Source organism: Bidens hawaiensis, unplaced genomic scaffold (assembly GCF_021521415.1).
Source record: "Bidens hawaiensis isolate Kalapana, Puna unplaced genomic scaffold, B.hawaiensis_p1.1 tig00022193_1, whole genome shotgun sequence".
NCBI lineage: Eukaryota > Viridiplantae > Streptophyta > Magnoliopsida > Asterales > Asteraceae > Bidens > Bidens hawaiensis.
This window is the reverse complement of record NW_027493448.1, coordinates 321250-343695: the sequence shown is the minus strand read 5'-3', so window position 1 is coordinate 343695 and position 22446 is coordinate 321250. Positions and strand designations below refer to the sequence as shown.

General features: G+C 32.2%; 1 protein-coding gene across 1 annotated transcript; it reads left to right on the top strand.

Annotated features, from left to right (window-relative positions):
- Nucleotides 1–12702, top strand: LOC143564978 (long-chain-alcohol oxidase FAO4A-like). The gene is made up of 4 exons (XM_077052100.1): nucleotides 1–333; nucleotides 402–671; nucleotides 10257–11022; nucleotides 11590–12702. Exons 1-4 carry the CDS (start codon nucleotides 28–30, stop codon nucleotides 12609–12611), a joined length of 2364 nt encoding a protein of 787 aa, XP_076908215.1. The 5' UTR covers nucleotides 1–27; the 3' UTR covers nucleotides 12612–12702.
- Nucleotides 12703–22446: the final 9744 nt, after the last annotated feature.

The window sequence follows — 22446 nt, the reverse complement described above, 5'->3', positions numbered from 1 at the left end:
TCTATCGCCAACGACCCAAGTGACAATATGTACACTATGGATGGAAGTCCAATGGTCGATAAGAATCTTTTGGTAAACCGGGGTGATTTAGAAAATGACGAATATATGGTGTTGGGGATTGACACGCAAGTGACTTTGATGGAAAAGGAGGAGAGAGATAACAACGACAATATAAACTACAGTCGTTTTCTCTCTTCTCGAGAAATGGAGTCAATGGTTGCGTTATGCGACACATTCTTTCCATCAATCCGTGTTCACAAAGATCGTGCTGTCAATGATTCACTTGCTGAATTTTATCACACTTCTGCTTCGATGAATGGAACGCCTGATCAAGTAAATAGTATATTACTAAACAATATTATTTAACAAAAATATAATGTTTTTTAATTTAACATGTGTAGGTTGCTTCGACCATGTTGTTTAAAACGGAGCACCCAAAACAAATCTCCCTTAGGTTATGCTTGTGGTTGCTATCAACATGTATCGGAACATTGATTCTATGTGGGAAACATTGCTTGTCAAATGAGTTTCCATATGTACATAAGTTCTGCAGAGTTTCAGCTAAGAAGAGAGAGGAGATACTACTTGCATGGTCTCTCAGCTACATTTTTCTGTTGAGAAGTCTATTCCGGTCACTAAAAACAGTGGTTCCATTGGCTTATTTCACTCAGGCAAGTTTGAGTTGCATTTTCAAAACTCAATACAAATCAAAGAAAAAAATAAAAAACTAATAAGTTACTAAAGTAACCAATAGAAAACACACTTTTTTCTATTGAAAAAAACCCAGTATTTGAAATTGAACCTATTATCTTTGGTTCCATTGACTAGCTAGCAATCTTTCCATTACACATAGGGTCACTTTTGTAGTTTTAGAATAAAATTATTATTATATATATATAGGGTAAATATCCTAAGAAAATCATTTGAAAACTGAGAACTTTGAAAACTAATTTGAGCCACAAACAAAACCTATAAAAACATTTAAAAAGATATAAAACAAAAAAAAAACATACATTTTAAAAAAGTAAAAAAAACCAAAATTCTCATATTTTATTCGGTTTCATAAAAAAATTTCATATTTTACACATGTGTATAATTTCATTCAATCTATAATTACGTAATATACACATATTTACCTTATCATTTACCTTAAATTGTACATATATGTATAAAAAAAACATGTATGTACATATTTTACATATGTGTATAATTTAGCTAAACCGAGACAATTTTTTTTATTATGAAACCGGGATGATAAATAAGATTTTTGATATTTTTACGTTTTTTCATTTTTGCGTTTTTTTATGTTTTATGATTTTTCTAAATTTAAAATGGTTCTCAATTTCAAAATAGTTCTCACATGATCCTGATCCTGATCATATATATATATATATATATATATATATATATATATATATATATATATATATCTAACTATCTATATAATTGTCTACCATGAAATCATATGTGTCGCTCTCAGATTGTTCCCCCTCATTCTCTAGAGCCACCAGATTGCTTGATTTCTAAATAGAGACTTCTCATGCATTTGACCCGAATTCACTCGTATGGGTCTTACCACACCCGGATAGTATTTAAATGGGTTATAACATCTCATATGTTTATGAAACTCTTTCATAATCAAACAATAATTTTTGCGAGTCATGTGTCTCACCAAACTCGGATAACTCCTAAACGGGTTATAACATCTCATTTATTTGTGAAATAACTCCTTAATCATCAAAGAATAATTTACACGGGTTATGGATCTTACCAAACCCTAATAGCCCTCAAATAGGTTATAAGATCTCATTTATTGGTAAACACTATCATTAAACCCTAATTTAATTTATTTCATTTACATGTTCTCTATTACTGGTCTATCATCTTCATCGTCGGTTAACTTCCAATACTGCTCACCATTGTCAACTACATTAACATCCCCTTTTTCATTAGACAAATATTTGTGTTTATGTTTGTTCACTTAAAAAAAATCAACATGCTCGTGTCTGTTTATGTTTTTTCTTTAAAAATCTAAAAAACCTACACATCTCAATTGAAAAAACTCAAATCTAAAAAATATAATAACAAACTAATATATATGTATTAAATTAAAAATAAACTACATTAAAAAATAAATTAAATAATCATAAAATAACAAAACGATTAAAATAAAACTTGAATAAACCCGAGTAACACGGTAGGATCAAACTAGTATATATATATATATATATATATATCTTTTTTTTTAATAATTATGGTTTTCTTGAGACTAAGGCTTAGTCGTCGCTCATCTCGTCTCTTTATGAGCCGACCCTGCCTATATGTGGCGTTGTTTAGACATATATTATACAACCCTCTCATAAAAACAATATGATGTAATTTTTATCAGATTGAAACAAAAAAGACATAAAAAGATCATTTAGCAGGTGATCTTAAAATCATGAATGAAATTTTGAATATAATGTTTGAGTTAATTTACATAATTGAATCCGCTAATATAATATTACAGATTGAAGTTAAATAAAGAGTATATTGCAAGTACATAATTTCTGGCTTGCACAATCCTTCTAAAAATTCTTTCTCTCAGGTGGCAGTATTTCAAACAATCAATTAACGATTTATAGATCAAAGATTATTGTTTATAGCTAGGTAGTGAACGGTCACACTCACACACTGTATAACTGAAATGGCACGGTGCTTATGCAATATTTTGTTGGTTTAGCGACTTAAACAACTAACGTTAATAGAAAGTTTCTACTATATAGGGATTTCTTAGTATGAACTTAGTTACTACTGATTAAAGGGCTTCTATCAGTGGGTAGTTAGTACTGGTGATTGGCTTATGTAAGTACTTACAAGTAACATCTACTCATAGTGTAGTTCGTACTAATCATTCAATTAGTGATAATCACTCAATTACTGGCTACCTTTGATCACATATTTACCATTCATTGGCCAGTTACCATAGTTATTGTTGTTTGATTATTTACTGCTCATCAAGTAGACAAGAAGCCTAGGCAATAGCGTGATGGTCAAGGCTAAGGATCTTTAAGGTCTTTATGTTCAAAATTTGATTTAAGAGGGTTCTTATAGTAATATTTTTCTTCTTAATCTATACTATATATAAAGTATGAGTGATGGGCAAAGTTAAGATCATCATTTTAAGAGGGGAATATCTCATAGAATAAGAGTTTTACAACTTATAAAACATGTAGTACAACTTTAATTAGGGTATTATAGTTTTTGCAAACATAAGATACCATTAAACAATTTAGTTTCAAAAGATACTTACAATAATAGTCATTGAGCTTTAATCAATTTGTGTAAACTTATTGTGATGTTACAAATTTACCCCTTCTTCTAAACCAACTATCCCCACGATTTTTTAACGGCCTTAACTTTTTCACACAGTAATATTTTTTATAAAAAAATATACCATAAAAACGAGCATTTTATTCTCTTTAATTTCAGTATGGTATTATTGTACTTTATTATTTTAAAATGTTAACATATTAAATGACCAACAATAGATCGGGTCATGTGAGCTCGGATCATGTTTCGGACCGGATTAGTGTCTGAACGAGTCGATACAAAAAAAAAAGTTAATTTTGTTCAGGTCGGGTCGGTACAGATTTCAGGTTGAAAGCGGTCAACTCATAACCAATTCGGGTTTTAACAATGTCATGTCGGAACGAGATTCAGCTTTAAATATGTTGGTTTAAGAAATGATTTAATTGAATTTTTTGTATATTTCAATTTTGCTTCTTGATTTTCGGCGCTGGTTACGTGCATTCAGGCATTAGTTACGCGGATGGCATTGTTGACACATGCACGACCGATCAATGAGTGTATTGTGCCACATAACGAGCGTAAGGCAACCGGTTACGCACTTGATTGTGTTTGTGCACACACCCCGTTGTATCGCGCGGGCACCCGTCTAGTATTTTAAGACGAGTTAGACTTGAATCATCAAAATAAATATAAAAGGTTGACATCTATTCGACTTATATCTAATAAGAAAACCTAATATGAAAATATGTTAATATTTCTGAGCATATACTTTTATAGTGTCTATTTTCACAACTCTTAATGAGAGAATGGCCTAGTGGCAGTCTCAATTAATGACATATTTTATGCATGGGCCACGTGATACCGAGTTATGGCGTGCCTGGGTATCTTACAAGAACATAAATACGCTATCATACTTTATAAATTTTAAAAGTTCTGATGTTTCATTCTGGTCAGACTTTATTGTTATAATCGGGTTCATGCTGGCTTCAGAGTTTGTTTTAGACGTTTCCTCCAGAAAATCATACCTCCGACGGTCACTTGACAGTCGTTGTGCCACCACAAGAGCAGAACTCTCTAACGTAACACACATTGGGACGAAAACTCGGGTGGGCTCTGGGTTCAAACTGATAACCTTTACACAAGGCCTAATTCAAATATTTAATTATCAATATCCATCCAAAAATGACACAAATGAAATTAAACTTGAGTCTCTGCTGGAAAACTCAATCCTCCTATCACTAGACCACCTATGTGATTACTATATTTTTCTAATTTAACAAAACTTCCTTTCAAACTGTAATATTTGATTAGTTTTTAGGAACTAATGATCCACAACTTAAGTAATTAACGTGAGGCCTTTATGTCAATTAAAAAAATAGAGGGCACCGAATTCAATTTCCACACATGAAAAAAAAAAGGTTTTGAGTTAGACCTAAGGCCATGTGTAGTGGGCGAGAAAGGGGCGAAAAGTGGAGGATTTGGGACACGAACACGCCCCCCTAGACAAATTGTGGGGCGAATTGTGGGGGGGCGACATTAACTTGTCCGGCGAATTGTTTTCTTGGTGGGGCAGCATGTATGGATTGTGTGCGCATATATATATATATATATATATATATATATATATTATATATTATTATTATATTGCTAGTTGTAGCCCTTACACTATTACACCCCAAAAACAAATTTTTACCCCTTGTTGATTGGGCACACACGGCGCAATTCGCCCCTAAATGTAGCCCCTCCACTACGCATAGCCTGAGTGTTTTATCTTGTATAATGATTTCCTTATGACTGATGAATATAATTGAATGAATCAGTGACACATTAATGATTTTAAATAGGCGTTAGGAAAAAGGTTTTTAAGACATGTTTGAAATATTTTAACAAGATGCTACTTGGATCAGAAAAACAGAGTCAATGCGTTCAACAAAAAAGAAAAATTTATGCGGAGACATATACTAAAAATCTAATTTTTTATTCGTTATGCACCATTAAAAAATCTAATTTTTTTCTCATTTTATAACTATACTAAAAATCACTAATTTATTTTCTTTCTTTACAATTAAATAATTTTTTTGTATATCATCATCTTTACCCTTTTATTTCTCCTTTATTTACAATAACTTTCAAAAAAAATATAAAAAACAAATATTATGCAAAACTATTTTTTCAAATATACACAAATAATATTTTCTCTTTGTTTTACTCACCATCTACAAATGTATCCAAAATTAGGGGGAGAAATGTGAACGCTCGAATAAGCTAGGAAACATGTGGTGCGACACTCGAAACGTGTGGAATAAACATACTCTTTTTTTTTTAATGTTACTAGTTTGAGATCTATAAATTACACGGGTAATTGATGAAAAAATTTTAAGTTTTAACCATTTAGTGATATATAGTCAACAAAATGATTATATATTATTAATATTATTATAATTTGTACTAAAATTACATAACTAAGACTACACAAATATGTTACAAGTACGTAAAAACTTCCTTGTACAATACATTTGTGATTGTATTGGTCGGTATACATTGTTTATTAAATAATCAAAACCTTTAATCTATGTCTGCTTTTAACTCTTAATATAGTCACGTATAGTTATCCGTGTGACAAACAAGGTTCTTTCAAGTACATATCAACCTAAGATAAATGATAATGTATCCATGAAACTAACAAAAAAAAATATACGTGCAAATAAAATATCAAGGCTTTTAATCAATTAATATGATGTCATTTGAGATCATCTACTCATGTTTATCCACAAAAAATATGATTATCACAAAAACTAGATTGCCTGAACTACGATGATATAATCATCCTTTGAACCTTTAGAATATGAAATTGATTGATCATGATAAATTGTTGTTATTAATATTTCGTGTGATACAAATTTTTAATTGATTTTATGTTTTACAATTTACAATTGTATAATCAAGCAACATATAAAACTGAAAATTAAAACATAACAAAATGATTTGTTTCTTTCCATATGAATGTAATTGCTAAGAAAACGACAAAGACAAATTAACCTTAAAATTGTATTTTAAAATAACAGTTATTATTCAGAGTTAGTAGAATATTTGAAGATTTAAAGTTGCATAAAGTGAATGTATAAAACGATTCTTATTATAATAGTTGAAAGTATTGGATAATGAATGATTAAATTTTGAATACCAATCCCGTGTTATTAGTGTTTATTATGGGAAATTATTGGAAGATCTAATTAATATATATATATATATATATATATATATGTATAGAAAATGGTTCAAATAAAAAGAAAGAGTTTCATAGGAATGGTAAGGACCAATTAATTTTTGACATGTGGCATTACAACATATGATGAAAGAACAAATCTAGGAAACTATGTCGGTTATAATTGTAAAAGAGTAATTCTAGGAAACTATGATGGTTTTTTATAATTTTAAATCTCAACCATTGATTAACATGATCCAATGGATATAATTTATTCATAGTCTTCCTAGAAAACTATTTGTTTTTAGGATAACCCTCTCCTATATATATATATATATATATATATATATATATATATATATATATATATATATATATATAATTAACAACTTATAGAGAAAAAAAACAAAGATTTCAAATTTTACGGAAGTATGGTATATGACTTTTAACCGAGTTAACTTTTTTTTAAAATTAATATAAAAATAGAATATTCTTGAAATGTAATGAGAAGCATGATTAAGTTATAAATAATACAAAAATAAAAATAATAAATATTTCTATTAACTTACAATATAATTAAAGTGTGAATCTTGATGAATTTTTATAACATATTTTAATAATAAATTTTATAAATGTATTTTTTTTATTTTCTATATAGCTTTATTATTTTGAATATAAATCAGAATAAACACTTTAATTATGTACCAACGAACATGTAACACTAACATAACCTCAATTCATGGCAGTTGTATAAGAATAAAATTACGAACTTAATATTATATTGAAATATTGAAATTTACTAATGAAGACCACATTTTAGGTTTCAATATACTAAATGATTTTTGAAAAGTAACAACAGTGGGATGAGAATGAAACAAATTTTTTTTTTTGTTTAAAATTTTGAATGCTTTTAATTAAAGAATTTGTCTCATAAGGTATATTAAATTAAATATTTTAAATGTATATAAAAATTATGAATCAAGTCATAAAATATATATTTCCAAAGCATTTTGGTCTGAGTTATGAAAAAAATATTAAAAACTTAATATTGATCTTCTTATTACTAAAACCTTTTATGCTATACAAAGAAATATAAATAAATGATGGATAATTCATTTAGTAATCCTTATACATATGGATTATAATTATAACATTCAACTTCAATGATTTAATGCTAAACACGAAGATATATATATATGTGTGTGTGTGTGTGTGTGTGTGTGTGTGTGTGTGTGTGTGTGTTTGTGTATTATTCATTTTGCAATATTATTTATACAAAATGTTTGAAGAAAATTAAGAAAATACACATTTTCCTGAATTTAAATGCATATAAGAAAATTTTAAATCCAAATTTAAAACCAATCTTATATAAAAATTATGCATTGCTGTTCAAATCCCAGTTTAAAATCAATTTGTAGCTTATTACCATACAAATTCATATATCTTCGAAAATTATGCACATTTATTTTTTTTTGAATTTGCAATTGCCTGTGATTTTAAAATTTATACTGACAGGCTTGCAACTTCAAGTTTGATATTTCCTTATATTTTTTATTTCACCATTAATGTTAATAAATGAATCGGTTTGGATTAACGTTAAATAAAAATAACCTTGAATTTAAATATTAAAATAGCTTAAAAGACAATAACCATATATTGAAAATGGTTGGAAAATGTGAGGAAAGCTATGAAATTGACAAGTGTCAATAATTTGTACTATTTTATTAGAGTAGATAGATTATTTTCTTAAGTCAAATAAAGTTACTCTCTATAAAAAATATACACAAATCGTATTTGAAAATTAACAGGGTTATAAACAAATCGAATTAAATGAAGTCTTATTCTTGTTTATTCGTTTAGCATCTTGTTCATGGAAGGTTTATAAATGCTAACCGAACAGCAAATGCGTTCTTCGTTAAGGAATTGAACTTGAACGCAAACAAGCATGTGTTGGTCAAACCCCAGCCGCCCAACATTCGTTGGCGCCCCACCGCGGTGTTCCGCGCCTACGTTGCCCAAAAAAGCCCCTTAAGGGCGCCCCATAGCATATGATCTTAAAAGTACCATGAGCATTCATATAAATACATATCATCATCATCGTACTCAGTATATCCCACAACTAGCAAAGTTATGGTAGGGTCTGAGGAGGGTAAGATGTAGACAGCCTTACCTCTACCCTTTAGGAATAGAGAGACTGCTTCCGGTGAGACCCCCGGCTCGATAGTAGTTTTGCATCAAACCTTGGAAATAAAACACATAACACTCAACCATCGGGACATCGTCGATTGGTGCATGAACCCTTGTCTTTCGGCCATCAACGTCACCCCATGATATCTGATTAACCTTCCGCCGCTTTTAATGTTATTTTCACGAGATTAGTAAAATAAAGTCAAAATTAATGCAATTTCACTTTTCCCCACCCTAGTGTACACATATATACACTATATGTGCGCACCACAAGGCGAAGCATTCATATAACATGTTTTTTTTATTTATTTGAGTGGGTATTTATATTATATAAAGTGGTTGTAAGTAAAAGAGTAAATGTTATTATTTGTAAGTAAATTTGAAAAACATTATTTATATTCTATAATTTTTAATATCTGTTGAAAGTTATTGTGAATGGATAAAAATAAAGATAAATGTATAAATGAAATTTTAATTTATTGAAAATAAGAGATACTCCGTAAAAGCTAATAATTGTTAGTGTTAATTACATGTATGAAAACTGAAAAGTGAGAAGCTACTCAAAAAACACTTTATACATAGATTTTTTTTAAAACGGCATTAATTAGCTTGGTCTTTGGTGGCCAATTGGTCATGGTCTTTCACGGAAGACATGACACTCGCCATTCACCAACATATTCTAATTATTCTTTTTTTCAGTTGAGTAGAAAATTCAAGTCAAATTAATATAGTAGTAATCAATGCATTTTCAGTATTCATCGTTGCGTCCGTTAATTCGTGGTCGCTCCTCTAGAGGTATAAAAATTAAAATTAATACATTAATAGAAAAAAGTATTGCTATAATAGACTAAAAATAAGGAACATAAATTGTATCGCTTGAATTCAATATCCGTTGAACAAGTTTATTTCTTGTTTGCATAGTGCCTCCATTTTGAATTTAGTTGATGCAAATTTTGATTGCTTTTGCCCACCAAAAAAATTGTAATGTTTAAAAACTAGTCATTGTTTGTTGATTTTGACATTCTTGTTGTCATAAATAGCTAGGAACCCATGCTTTACACAAAGTTATCGCACGCTTGGTTGTTAACGACACGTGATCTATCCATCCTTTGAATTTTCTATTGCATGCACCACCTTGATCACCTTCATCCATATCATGGTTTTGTTCAACATCTGTTTTTTCAAGACCCTCATTACACTATTGTTGAGTTTTTGGCACAAAATGTTCGTCATCGTCATAAATCGGAAGGGAGTGATCCTCACCAAAGTTGGGCTTCTCGGTGCCAACAGGTCGAATGCCATGTGATCTTCTAATGGTATTGACGGGGTGGGGTGCTAGGAGGTCTTGGGAATACCGGATAGCCATATTATAGGGAATGAAAACGTTTGTAGGTGTTTTACAAACATTTGTTGCGGTTGATTTTTCCTCGACCTTGAATCTCCTCCTCTCGAGCTAGAACTACCTCTTTTCAAATTAGTACCAGCCTCGAGATTTCTTGCTTGCACCAACCTAGGATTTATTCGAATCCACCGAGAAATCTTTCTTAATTATGTTTCTATTTTATCTTTGCAGGTAAATGAGAAGAAAGAGAACCCTTGTTGGAGAGCCATAGACTATTGTGGACCTGACCCTAATTTCACTAAACAACTTCAACATTCTTTCAACACAGAATCATTTTTTGGGCCACTTTATAAAGGCATTGTCTACCTTAACCAGCCTAGTAAGTTCATCACAGAAGCATTACAAAGATCAAGATTATCAGTTTCGATTCCCCGTTATCCAACCACAGATCCCAAACTCCCATCAATGGTCATAAAATGTGATGCAGTAGTAGTTGGCTCAGGCTCAGGTGGCGGTGTTGTTGCGGGTGTTCTAGCTAAATCCGGCTATAGAGTTCTTGTACTCGAAAAAGGAAACTATCAAGCACGAAGTAATCTTTCTCTTCTTGAAGGGCCATCCATGGATGAAATGTACCTCGGAAAAGGATTGTTAGCTACGAGTCGCATGGAAGCGATGATACTAGCCGGTTCCACAGTTGGCGGTGGGTCGGCTATCAACTGGTCTGCTTCGCTTAAAACTCCGGTTCACGTGCGAAAAGAGTGGTCCGAATGCTATGAACTTGAGTTTTTTGATAGTAAGCTGTATGATCAAGCTTTGAATGTTGTGTGTGAGAGAATGTGTGTGCAATCTGAGGTGGAAGATGAAGGATTTAATAACATAGTTTTAAGAAAAGGGTGTGAGGAATTAGGTTATCCTGTTAACAACATTCCCAGAAACTCACCTCCGGATCACTACTGCGGGTGGTGCTGCCTTGGTTGCAAAGATGGAGGGAAAAAAGGTACATGTTTGGCTTTCTTTGTTTAACTTTAGTCGAAGAAACTAGCGAACACGAACAACTAATCAGACCGAGTTTTCTTGTTCGTGTTCGTTCATTAAAAATATGAATTTATTTGTGTTCGCTCTTGCCAATCCCCCATTCGTTAATAATACAAACGAACCTAAAAAAAACACAAATTCATGAATATAACTGAACATAAATGAAGGAACATAGTAACCGAGTGAGAGTACTACTATTATAAACAAGATTAAGTTGTAATAAATGATATTTTTATTTCGTAACTTACAATAATTAAATTGTAAAGAGTATAAGATATTTAAATAAATATCTTATAATAAATAAATATATAAACAAACAAACTTAAACAATCATACAATAATCAGCAAAATTAACGTAAACAAATGAACATTCACAAACAATATTGAACGAACGAGGCACAAATATGTTTTTGTGAAAATAAATAAATAAAAAAACTTTGTTTATGTTCGTTCATGTATGAGACAAACGAACATATACGAATGTTCCAACGAACGTTTTACTAAATGATCGGTCCGTTTACATGTCTAGGTACATCGGAGACATGGCTAGTTGACCTAATCGAATCCGGAAACGGTACAATCTTACCCGGGTGTGAGGCCGTCAAGGTTATTCACCATCGCAAAAAAGGCAGAGATCAAAGCACGGCTAAAGGCGTCCTCTTCGAGTTCAAGCATCAAAACGGAACAAAACAAGTATGTTTCGCCGAGTCAAAAGTGACCATTGTAGCATGTGGTGCAATGTGTACCCCTCTACTCCTTAAAAAGAGCGGCTTAAAGAACCCGAATATTGGAAAGAACTTGCATATTCATCCGGTAGCGATGGCATGGGGTCATTTCCCGTCCGAAAGCTGGCCCGAACCCGAGAAAAAGAGCTACGAAGGAGGGATAATGACCGCTATGTCGACCGTGGTCGCAGACTTCATGGGTTCTGGATACGGCGCTGTTATCCAAACACCCGCGCTACACCCGGGTATGTTTTCGGGATTGATGCCGTGGATTTCGAGCTCCGATTTCAGGAAGAGAATGTCAAAGTACTCAAGAACAGCACACATATTTGCATTGGCAAGAGATAAGGGTTCGGGTGAAGTACACCCGAAAACATGTATTACTTACCAAATGGACGTTACCGACGAACATAATCTGCAAGCAGGGTTGGAGAGAATATTGAGAATACTTGCGGCTGCGGGAGCTGAAGAGATCGGGACACATAATAATAAAGGGAGGACACTGAATGTGAAGAATGTGAGTTATCACGAGTTTGAGAGTTTTGTGCGCGAGGAAAGCTCGAGAGCGCTGAGAGACTTGTCAACGCCGATATGTTCGGCACATCAAATGGGGACTTGTCGAATGGGTGTCGAAGCGAAGGGGTCTGTGGTTAACCCGATGGGGGAGACGTGGGAGGTGGAAGGGTTATATGTGGCGGACACGAGTGTTTTCCCCACCGCGTTGGGTGTGAATCCGATGGTTACGGTCCAGGCTATTGCTTTTTGCACTGCTCACTCTGTTCTTGAGTCTCTTAGAAGAATGAAGGATACCTTTTATGACATATAGTTTGCAATGTTTGATTTGATTGTTGATCAAACATTGTATAACAGCATAAAATATAATAAGATATATAAATAAAACTTTGTAAGAGGTATATGACAGGTTTTCATCTTATTTTCATTAATTTTGAAACATTTCGTATATATATATATCGTAATAGATTTTAGCCCGCGTGTTACACAGGTTTATTTAAAGTTTATTTTTAATATTGTTATGTATATGTAATTTGTTATATTAACTAGATTTTCACTCGGCGAGTTGCGCCGGGGGAATTAGTAAAACTTTAACGTTGAAACATGGGTGTTGGTAAAACCCAAGCGTTGGTAAAGCCCGCGCATTACGTCGGTGAGTTAACGCGAATACTGTTAGTATCATTTACGTTCTTTACGGTATAGATACCATTGATAAAACCTTTGCGTTCAAAAAATATATATACGACATTTGTATGGTCGATAAACCCGGGCAGTGATAAAACTCAAGCATTTGGTCCCGGCATTGAGGCGGTAACCAGACACAAATTCTGTCGGTTTCGGCTACGTTTGTGTTGGTACCGTAACTAAAAAAGGAAAAAAATATAAAAATTGAGTGGAACAATGGGGTGGTGTCAGTCGGTAAACTCAAGCATTGGTAAAACCGAGCGTTGTCGGTCCCGAACGTTGAGTCTATGCAAATTCGGTTGGTTTTCATCACATTTGTTATGATATCGGAATTAAACAAACAAAAGAGAAAACAAAATTGTCATTCGCTCAGCTCAGCTTCCGTTATCTTCGTTACGATACCAGAACGAAAAAGAAAAACCAAAATGCTATGACAAGTATGGTGCCGCCAAGTGACCCAACGACGGCTTAGCGGCACCAAACTTTACGATTATATATATTAGATAATTTTATGGTTTATGTGTTCAGTTGAATATCTAATTTTTTATATTAATATAATTATTATTGTTTGGATGGAGTTTAATTGAAGGTATGGGACGACCAGTTCATCATGGAAGCAAATTAGATCCTATAGTCATTTTTTTGTTCATAGTGGAAAAGGATGTTAGTCAACTTGTTGAAGTTTTAGGCCCCAATAAAAAAATTGAAATCAAGGAAAATAGTTATATTGAAACTTTTACATTTAATAATAGGTTACAGAATCAGATTAAAGCAAAATTAATTATGCTCTTTATACCTACAAAGTGCAAACAGAATCGTTTGCAGAAACGATTGCACCAATTGTTGTGAAAACGTTTGACCATTTAGCAAATAGCAAGACATTTAAGATTTAACAAACCATAAAAAGTCAACTTGTTCGCAGTGGATTTCGTTCCTACGGTTGTCTTATTTATTCGCAGTGGAAAATGATGTTAGTCAGCTTGTTGAAGTTGTAAGCCAAAAAAAAAAAATTAAATTGAAATCAAGTAAAATAGTTATATTGAAACTTTTACATTTAATAAAAGGTTATAGATTCAGATTAAAACAAAGTTAATTATGCTCTTTATACCTACAAAGTGCAAGCAAAATCGGTTGCAGAAACGATTGCACCAATTGCTGTGAAAACGTTTAACCATTTAGCAAATAGCAAAACATTTAAGATTCAACAAACCGTAAAAAGTCAACTTTTACTTCCTAGAAAGTCAGCCCTTCTCTTCCGAGGCAGCGTGAAAGGTATTAATTACGCGAGACCTCTGCAACATGACAATAATGTTGTTAAAAAAAACTCTACCCTGAGGAGTATTATCTTAAGTTGAATGTTTTATAAGTATTAAAAGGATTGGTGAGCTAAATATTAGTGAAAAAAATATAGTGCTAAATATTATAATATGTATTGTACTGCTAAACTAAATGATTTAGAAGTTTGTATGAATTCTAGAAGTTAAAAAAAACTTTTTTGATAAAATTAATAAAACTGGATGGGTGTAATAGTAAATCACATACTTTGGTGGTAACAAAGAAGATCATCATTGACTTTCATAAAATGTGAATCTTTATCTTCCAAGACGGCGTGAGAACTCTTCGGCTAAAACTTGACCAGGTGTCTCAATCGATTTGGATTCTTAATTATGTGAGACGCCTGCAGCATAGTAAAAATCATGTTAAAAAAGCTTCAAAATCCTGAGGGGTATTAACGCAACTTGTTTATTTTAGAATAAAATATTAATAAAAAACTAAAAAAAACTGATGTGCTAAATATAATTGCAAAATTTGTATTAGTATGGAAATAATCTACCATACAAATCAATTTAGAAGGTTATATGAATTTCAAAAGTTATAGAAAGTAAAACTTTTAGTGACTTAGAACTGATTTGACATACTCCCTTTTTAGTTATGGTTTTGTTTAACTTTTTTTAAACGAAACTTCTGGTTCAGCCTTTCTTTTGCATGTACGGATGAATGACCGAACCAACGTTTATAACCGAACCGAACTCGAAAAAGAAAACTTTTGTTATTGAATGTATGGATTATAATTTTTATTTTATATATTAAGTAATATAAAGAGAACATCTAACCAAAAGGGCACATACTAAAGTCATATTACCATGTATGACTTGGCAAAGAATGCTCTCGCCAGGATAGGCTGTACCTTGAAAATAACCACAGACTAAATTAATTTGCCACATACTAGAACGTATTAATCTTGCAACATCCTACTAGGGAATGGGATAAAAATGTGGACCAACCAAGCAAGTGGTTTTATAAAATGAGTATATCGTTTAAACTTAAAGTAGGCAAAAGCTAAACATAGCTACGTATGTACACAATAGGCATGTATAAACTGAGCTAGCGAGCCGAGCATGATAACAGGTTGAAAGTTGGCTTCATCAATGAGTAATAGCTAACTTTTTTTTCTAATATAAGAAATACTTATTCCCTGGAACAACTGTGTATTCATAAACTACTACAACTAATATTTAATAAAGACAACAAAAAAATAGCGTACCCTTAAGCACGATTACACAAATAAAGTGCATAATGATTTCTAAAACAAATGCTGACACCCGAAAGAAGAATCCAAAAGGTGAATACCGTTGTGGGGCAGCTGAGCCAGCTATCACAATCAACTGTAAACAGTTCATATGAATACAACAGTGCAACTACCAGAAGCGAAACAACAACCGCCTGTGTTTCACAAAATAGTTTCATATTATACATATCTTTTATAAACATGAATAACAATAATAACAACAATTTAAGACCAACTAACTTGAAATCTACCAGTGTTCCATCAGACTCCGAGTATCACAACTTATACCCATTACACTCGGTCCCTCTATGCCTTTTCCATCTAAACTCAAATCAACCTAAAAACAATTAATTCTGGATTTAATGATATGCTTAAAAAATATATGAACAATAATTAAAATATACTAAAAGTTAAAAATATGAAGGAAACTATTTTTATAGAAAGTTAATACGGCTAAATGGTAAAATTAACTTCATTATTCACCCAGTCACATTATACTGTGGATCAAATTTAATTGATCAATCCATTTTTCTAATATATTAACTATAATGAGGAATAAAGTATATACTAATTGTGACTTTGGTTAGTTTGGTTGTTTAGATGTTGATTTGCTCCAACCTGGGATTGAGTATCTCTTCGGAACACCGCACTTAGTTGCAAACAAATTAATACAACTGTTAACTGAGGTCTTCTACTAACAATTTATTATAATTTTTTACCTCATAATAAGCAAATACAACAGCCAATCCACCTCTATTGCGCACCTTGAGTGTGTTAAATCCCAGGTTTCTATAAGCAAACTTTGGCAAGTTTGTTGTATACAAAAAGACAAGTTTGCCCATGCAACCATTTTTTTTTTAACTTCTTTTATGACGTTAACTATATTTTTACTTCACTGAATTAGTTTCAAACACACATATAATCATGAACATCAATGGATGCTGTCTATTTGTAAGTAACTTACTAACATTTGACTCACTATTATCATCAATCTCTAAAATGTGAACAAAAAAGTTGTTCTACACATTAATAAATCTATACCATGTAAATCATAATAAACAAACCTAGAATTTGATCAGTAGATTAAGGCTCATACCTTATCGAGTTTCTTAGTCTCGAATGTCAAGCACGAATCTTTGTTGCTGTGAATAGATCTGGATTAAATTGAAAGAACACGATTTAGGGCTCAACGGTTTTGAGAGCATCAAGCGATTCAGGGTTGGTCGTCATTAGGAATGGAGTTGTTGATGGTGGAAGATCTCCGATTCAGGCAATAGAGATACATGGTTAGGGATGTAAAGATTAACCGTGGGTGCATCTATCTTGTACATCTTCTTCACCACTTCTTCATCACGACCAAGACAATGAAATAATATATTATTATTTGTCAACTTCTTCACATCATCACGCTGAGTAGCCAACGATTTTATTACTCGAATGTAAGTCAAAATCCAAAGTCTTTCGGGTTATGTATTCGAATACTAAAATACCTACGTTCCACTGCCAAATGGCTGCATAAAAGGTCAATTCAGTTGCCTAGCATAAAAGTTCAAATTTCAATTGCCAAATGCATATTAATGTTCTCACCATATTAAATAAATATATGCAGATGAAAGCTGAGTTGCAGTCTGTACAAATAAGAAAGTGAAAATAATACAATTGAAACATTGTCGTAACATCAAAACTAATCAAACCAAACCACTAAACTATAAGAAGTTAAATGAAATGTAAGCATTTCACTCACAACAATCAAACAATATGTATTAATGATTACAGTTCTCAAAATTATAACATAGCCACCGTATTTCTAATTCTAATAAGTAACTGCAAAAGATGACACTATCTTGGAAGCTCATGGACGCATGGTTTCAACTAAAATCATGGAATTGGTTTCTTTGAAAAATATATCTCTATTGTAGTTAATATTGGTTTGGTTTGTTTTTCAGCTTTGACCTCACTTGTGAAACACACATAAAATCATACCTTTCACCCGTTGCTCATAAGAAACTTTATCACGTTCAAAAGAGCCGCAACCTCACCATTCATTGGATCCGAAGCATTTGGATACAACAAAATCTAAATCACATGTACTAAAAAAATCACTTGTAATATATCTCATTTTATGAACGAAAGACTAACAACAAAATATGAAATTTATCAACTAAACATGAAATAATTCGGAAATTAAATTAATACTCACATGAGTAACCATGAAACCAGAAGCTTCAATTTTTTTTTGAATTGGGTGTAAAATCAATTGAATCAGCCGACTTAACATAATCAAAACCCATAAAAACTATAGCTTTAATGAAATCGAAGTCAATGTTTTCGTGACATACGATTTGAAATTGGAATTTGCATACGATTTGAAACGTAAATAATTGGATTTGAAATCTAAATATTTTTATAGGATTGAAATCCAAAAATATTCTTAATTTGTTCGTTTGACAAATGAATAGGAATCAAAGAGTTTTCTTTTTTTTTTTTCTTAACAATGATAACGACGAAAACATTTTAGTTTTTTTAGATTTTTTGATTTTTATTTATATTTTTAGTTTTGATTTTTTTTAATATATTTTATGGATTTTCTATTAAGATCCAAAACCCCTCAAAAAAATATTCAAAAATAATAATAAAAAATTTATAACTCAAAATATAAATTAAAAACAAAAAAAGTAAAAAAAAAAACTAAAATGTTTATTCGTTGTCCTCGTTAAAAAAAACTCGAGATAAGATTCCAATTAATTTCCTTGAATTCCACTAAATTTTGGAAAGATTTGAAATCTCTGTATTTAAAGGAATTTGAAGGAATTGAATTCCAATTCCAATTCTAATTCTTTGAACCGAACACACCAAAATGGAATTAAGATTCCAATTCTAACGAAACGAACACGCCATGTCATGGGATTTTAATTCCAATTCCTTTAAATTTCCCCGAATTCTGTGAAACGAACACGCCCTTAGGGTTTTAAGATTGAAGGAAGGAGATGAAAAAGGACGATGGTTTCTCCTTTGTAGGTATGGTATCCGTATTTGAGATATTATGACCCGTGTAAAGATTAAAAAAATCAACCGGTTAAATCAATGAGAGAGTTTCATTCAGGTGTCAAGGAAACTAATAGCTCTCGAAAGGGTGGAGAGCGATGTGAGAGTGACACCTAAGATTTTATGGTAGGCATGCGACATCCCACATCGGTTGGGAATGAGAACTAAGCATTCTTTATAAGGAGGTGGATACCTTCCCCATCATAACGCGTTTTGGGCGCTTAATGGTAGTGGATGAGAGGAGAATTCCACAGTTAAGTGTACTCAGGTGGGAGTAGTAGAGGATGAGTGAACACCTGGGCAAACAAAAGCAAATCCGTGAGGCGATGGTGGTACATCCCGACCAAAGCGGGCAATATTATAGTACGGTGGTAGCTGGGCTGTTACAAAGTAATTATATAGATAGTTAGATTATACTTTCGTATTAAAAAGTCGAGTGTTAACATTACTGCTTCATTTACAGGATTTTCAAACAAAAGCAGTGGAAATAAAATACTACATTATACTAAATTTAGTCGGAATACCTAAATGGTCTAACATAAACAAATATCTAGTTGCATCTAAGGTTTCACTAAACAATAACCAGGTTATCTAAAGCCACCTTCAATCATGTCAAGGGGACCATCTTTTCTTGAAACCAAACGTAACTACTTTTCCCATCTCTACCATATTATATTAACTCATATTTCCTAACTTCAAACATGCTTAAAAGAATCTCACTACTACAAAAACTTTATTGACACCGGTCATAAGAATATTTTACAACGGTATAAAGGTCAACCGTTTAATAAGATGTGATCCATCATTTTAAAAAGAACAATTTTCTAAACTCGTTGTAACAAGAAGAAACTAGCGTTGTTTATTGTATTTATTGAAAAGTAGCGTTGTTTATTGATATCTAGCGTTGTTTAAAATGTTGAGGTTTCCTTCACAACTGAAAACCGTTGTAAATAAGAAGAAAAGTAGTGTTGTTTGTTGTACTTATTGAAAAGTAGCGTTGTTTAAAGTTTTGAGGCTCCCTCCCGGCGTTGTAGATAAGAAGAAAACTAGTGTTATTTATTGAACTTATTGTAGAGTAGCGTTGCTTAAAGTTTTGATGTTCCCTCACACCCAGGGACGAAGCTTCCTTAGGTCCGGGGGTGCCCCCCTGTTTTTTTGCACGGTAGTGTAAATTGATCGTTTTTTCGACTGAAATTTGTATATGTAGTGTAATTTATCCGTTTTATACCGAAAATTTGAGGCCGCCCCCTAGTTTATGATTTTTACAATATATATTGAGTCCGGACCCCCGACGAACTCGCCCAAACTTCGCCACTACTCACACCATTGAAAACCATTGTAAATAAGAGAAAAATAGTGTTGTATATTGATATTATTGTAAGCAGCGTTGTTTATTGAAAAATTAAGTTTTTTAATATTTTGAGGTTCCCACCCACCAACGTACAGTGCTTTCATTTCCCTCATTTTAAAAATTTTGTAAATTTTATCTTCCCTCTTTAATCTTTAATTATGGTTTTCTTAAATACTCTTTCTCTCTCTCTCTCTCTCTCTCTCTCTCTCTCTCTCCACTCTTCAAATTTAATCTGCGTTTATCGAAATTTATTTAAAATGAGGTATACTTGGTTGATTGTGTTTATAATATTAGTTAGGGTTTATGAGGCTTGATTTTGTTGTTAAAGTTGTAGATCTCAGTTTACATTATGTAGATTAGTAAGGATTTGTTTATTTTGTGCTTATGTTTACCGTTCGGAAGATTGCATTTTTATAGGGTCATCGTTATGATGAGCATGTTGATAGCTTGATGTCATTGATTTAGTTATGTAGTTACATATCCATTCCGTGATTGCCTTCTTTCTCTAAACATAAATTTCCTAATTAAAGGTAGTAGTTTTTACTGCAATAATTCACCATAGGTATGTACCTCATTCTTTTTCTTTTCGAAGTTTTATTTGTTTGAATAATTATTACATACATTAATTTACAAGTTTCTTCTCACTCACACTGTAACACCTCGGCTTAAGCGGAATACGCCCGGGTGTAACGTACAGATCACTCATAGCTCGTAACACTATTAAAGCGGTAATAATTATATCATTTCATTTCATAACGTAACAAGTACACAATTATTCATTATTAAAAATAAAAAAAGGAACACTTCATCAAACAAATAATAAGTTCTTTATTCAAATATCCTAAGGTATACTAATGATCTTCATCCTTAGCATGCCATCGATTCAACATGTAGCACATTGAAAATAATATATTTGTCAACAATTAAGTTGGTGAGTTTTCATAAGTTTATGAGTATACATATATATGAAAGGCACGATTCAACATTCATAATGTAATAAATATTCAAGCGTAAAGTAAATGAAATCAATTAATGTCGTCCCCCCGTTCATTTAGCCGAGACCGTAGTAATAGGGGAAATGAGAACCACCTTACGAACAACCGAAGTCGTATCGTTAGACGGCGTAAGTATGTCCCGTCGGACCCTCCCACTATGTGTATATGTATGCGTTTGCGTAACTTCCACCATAAGAATAGTAAACACGTTGCAAGCAAGTTCACGTATAATCATAAACAATATACAAGAATAATATTAACATGTACGCTAATTGTGAATCGGTTTATAAATAAGCACATAACTAATGAGATAAAACTTGTTACATGCTACACCCCAAAAATATTAAAAACGTTAAAATGGGGTTAAGAATAACTCACTTGGAATAGGGAATACGGTAACGAGGAGATGGTAACGATTAAAGCAACTAGATGGTTCCGCGAGAAGTACCGATGATTTTTCCTAATTAGTAAGGCGTAAACGAAATAAATACTTAACCGATATACGCAAGCAAGACACAAGGAAATGGGTTTATAACAGATTTGGGAAAACGTTAAAGGGTTTATTATATTTTATAGAATATTTGATAAAAGTGAAATAATATTTCATTAGTTTAATTATTAAAGTAATAGAAAAAATCATATTTGTTTATTAAATGAAACTATAAGGTTTAACTATTTAAAATATACTTACCGAATTATATATATATATGTATATGTATGTATATATGAAAATATTTTAAGGATGTCTATTTTATGAGTTTAACGAGATTCGGTTTAGTTAAACGAGTGTAAACATTATTTATTTTAATATAGTAAAGTAGTTGATAATTAAAAAGGTTTAAAAACAATTAATATTAAAAATATCAGCAAAAACCGGGCCTGGGGGAATCGAACACGCGCCCCAGGCCGGTTCAAGGTGTTTATCCACATGTATTGACCATCTGGACCAGCCTCTATTTTGTTTAGAACATAAGAACTGATATTTAAATATGATAGTTCTGGTTCTCCCCAAATTCATTATAAACCCTAAATCGAATTGATCTCAATGGAGGATTATATACCCTCTGTCGATTAAAATTGACATAGGGGTTTTATTAGACTCATAAATCCGAACCCAATCCATATATTAATTACCTAATATGATGAAAGATTGAAGGAGAACCAAAAACTAGGGTTTCGGCCAAAACGCGATATCAAACGAGACTTAGAACAGCTTCTTAGATGCAATTGTCTTAGGGTTTTGCTTCGTGATAGTGAGGTGATGGTGTGGAGAAATTTAATTGAGTTTTGGACTCGTATTCATAGGCTAACAAGGTCAAGAACAGCCGCGCTCAAAGAGTTAATGAAATTGATACAATTCGATACAAATCAGCTGTTAATTACGCGTCATACCATAACAAGGTGGAGCATGTATGATAAGGATCAAGCGAATTAATCAAATTCCGTGATTTCTGGGTCAATTGAATCAAAATAAAATGGAAGGGGGGGGGGGGGTCTGATGTTG

What these genes read in the sequence shown, in the direction of transcription:
- LOC143564978 (XM_077052100.1), top strand. Translation starts at nt 28, where the DNA reads ATGTACACTATGGATGGAAGTCCAATGGTCGATAAGAATCTTTTGGTA. An exon ending in TGAATGGAACGCCTGATCAA is followed by an intron (nt 334 to 401) that starts GTAAATAGTATA and finishes TAACATGTGTAG; the next exon opens with GTTGCTTCGACCATGTTGTT. An exon ending in CAAAGATGGAGGGAAAAAAG is followed by an intron (nt 11,023 to 11,589) that starts GTACATGTTTGG and finishes TTACATGTCTAG; the next exon opens with GTACATCGGAGACATGGCTA.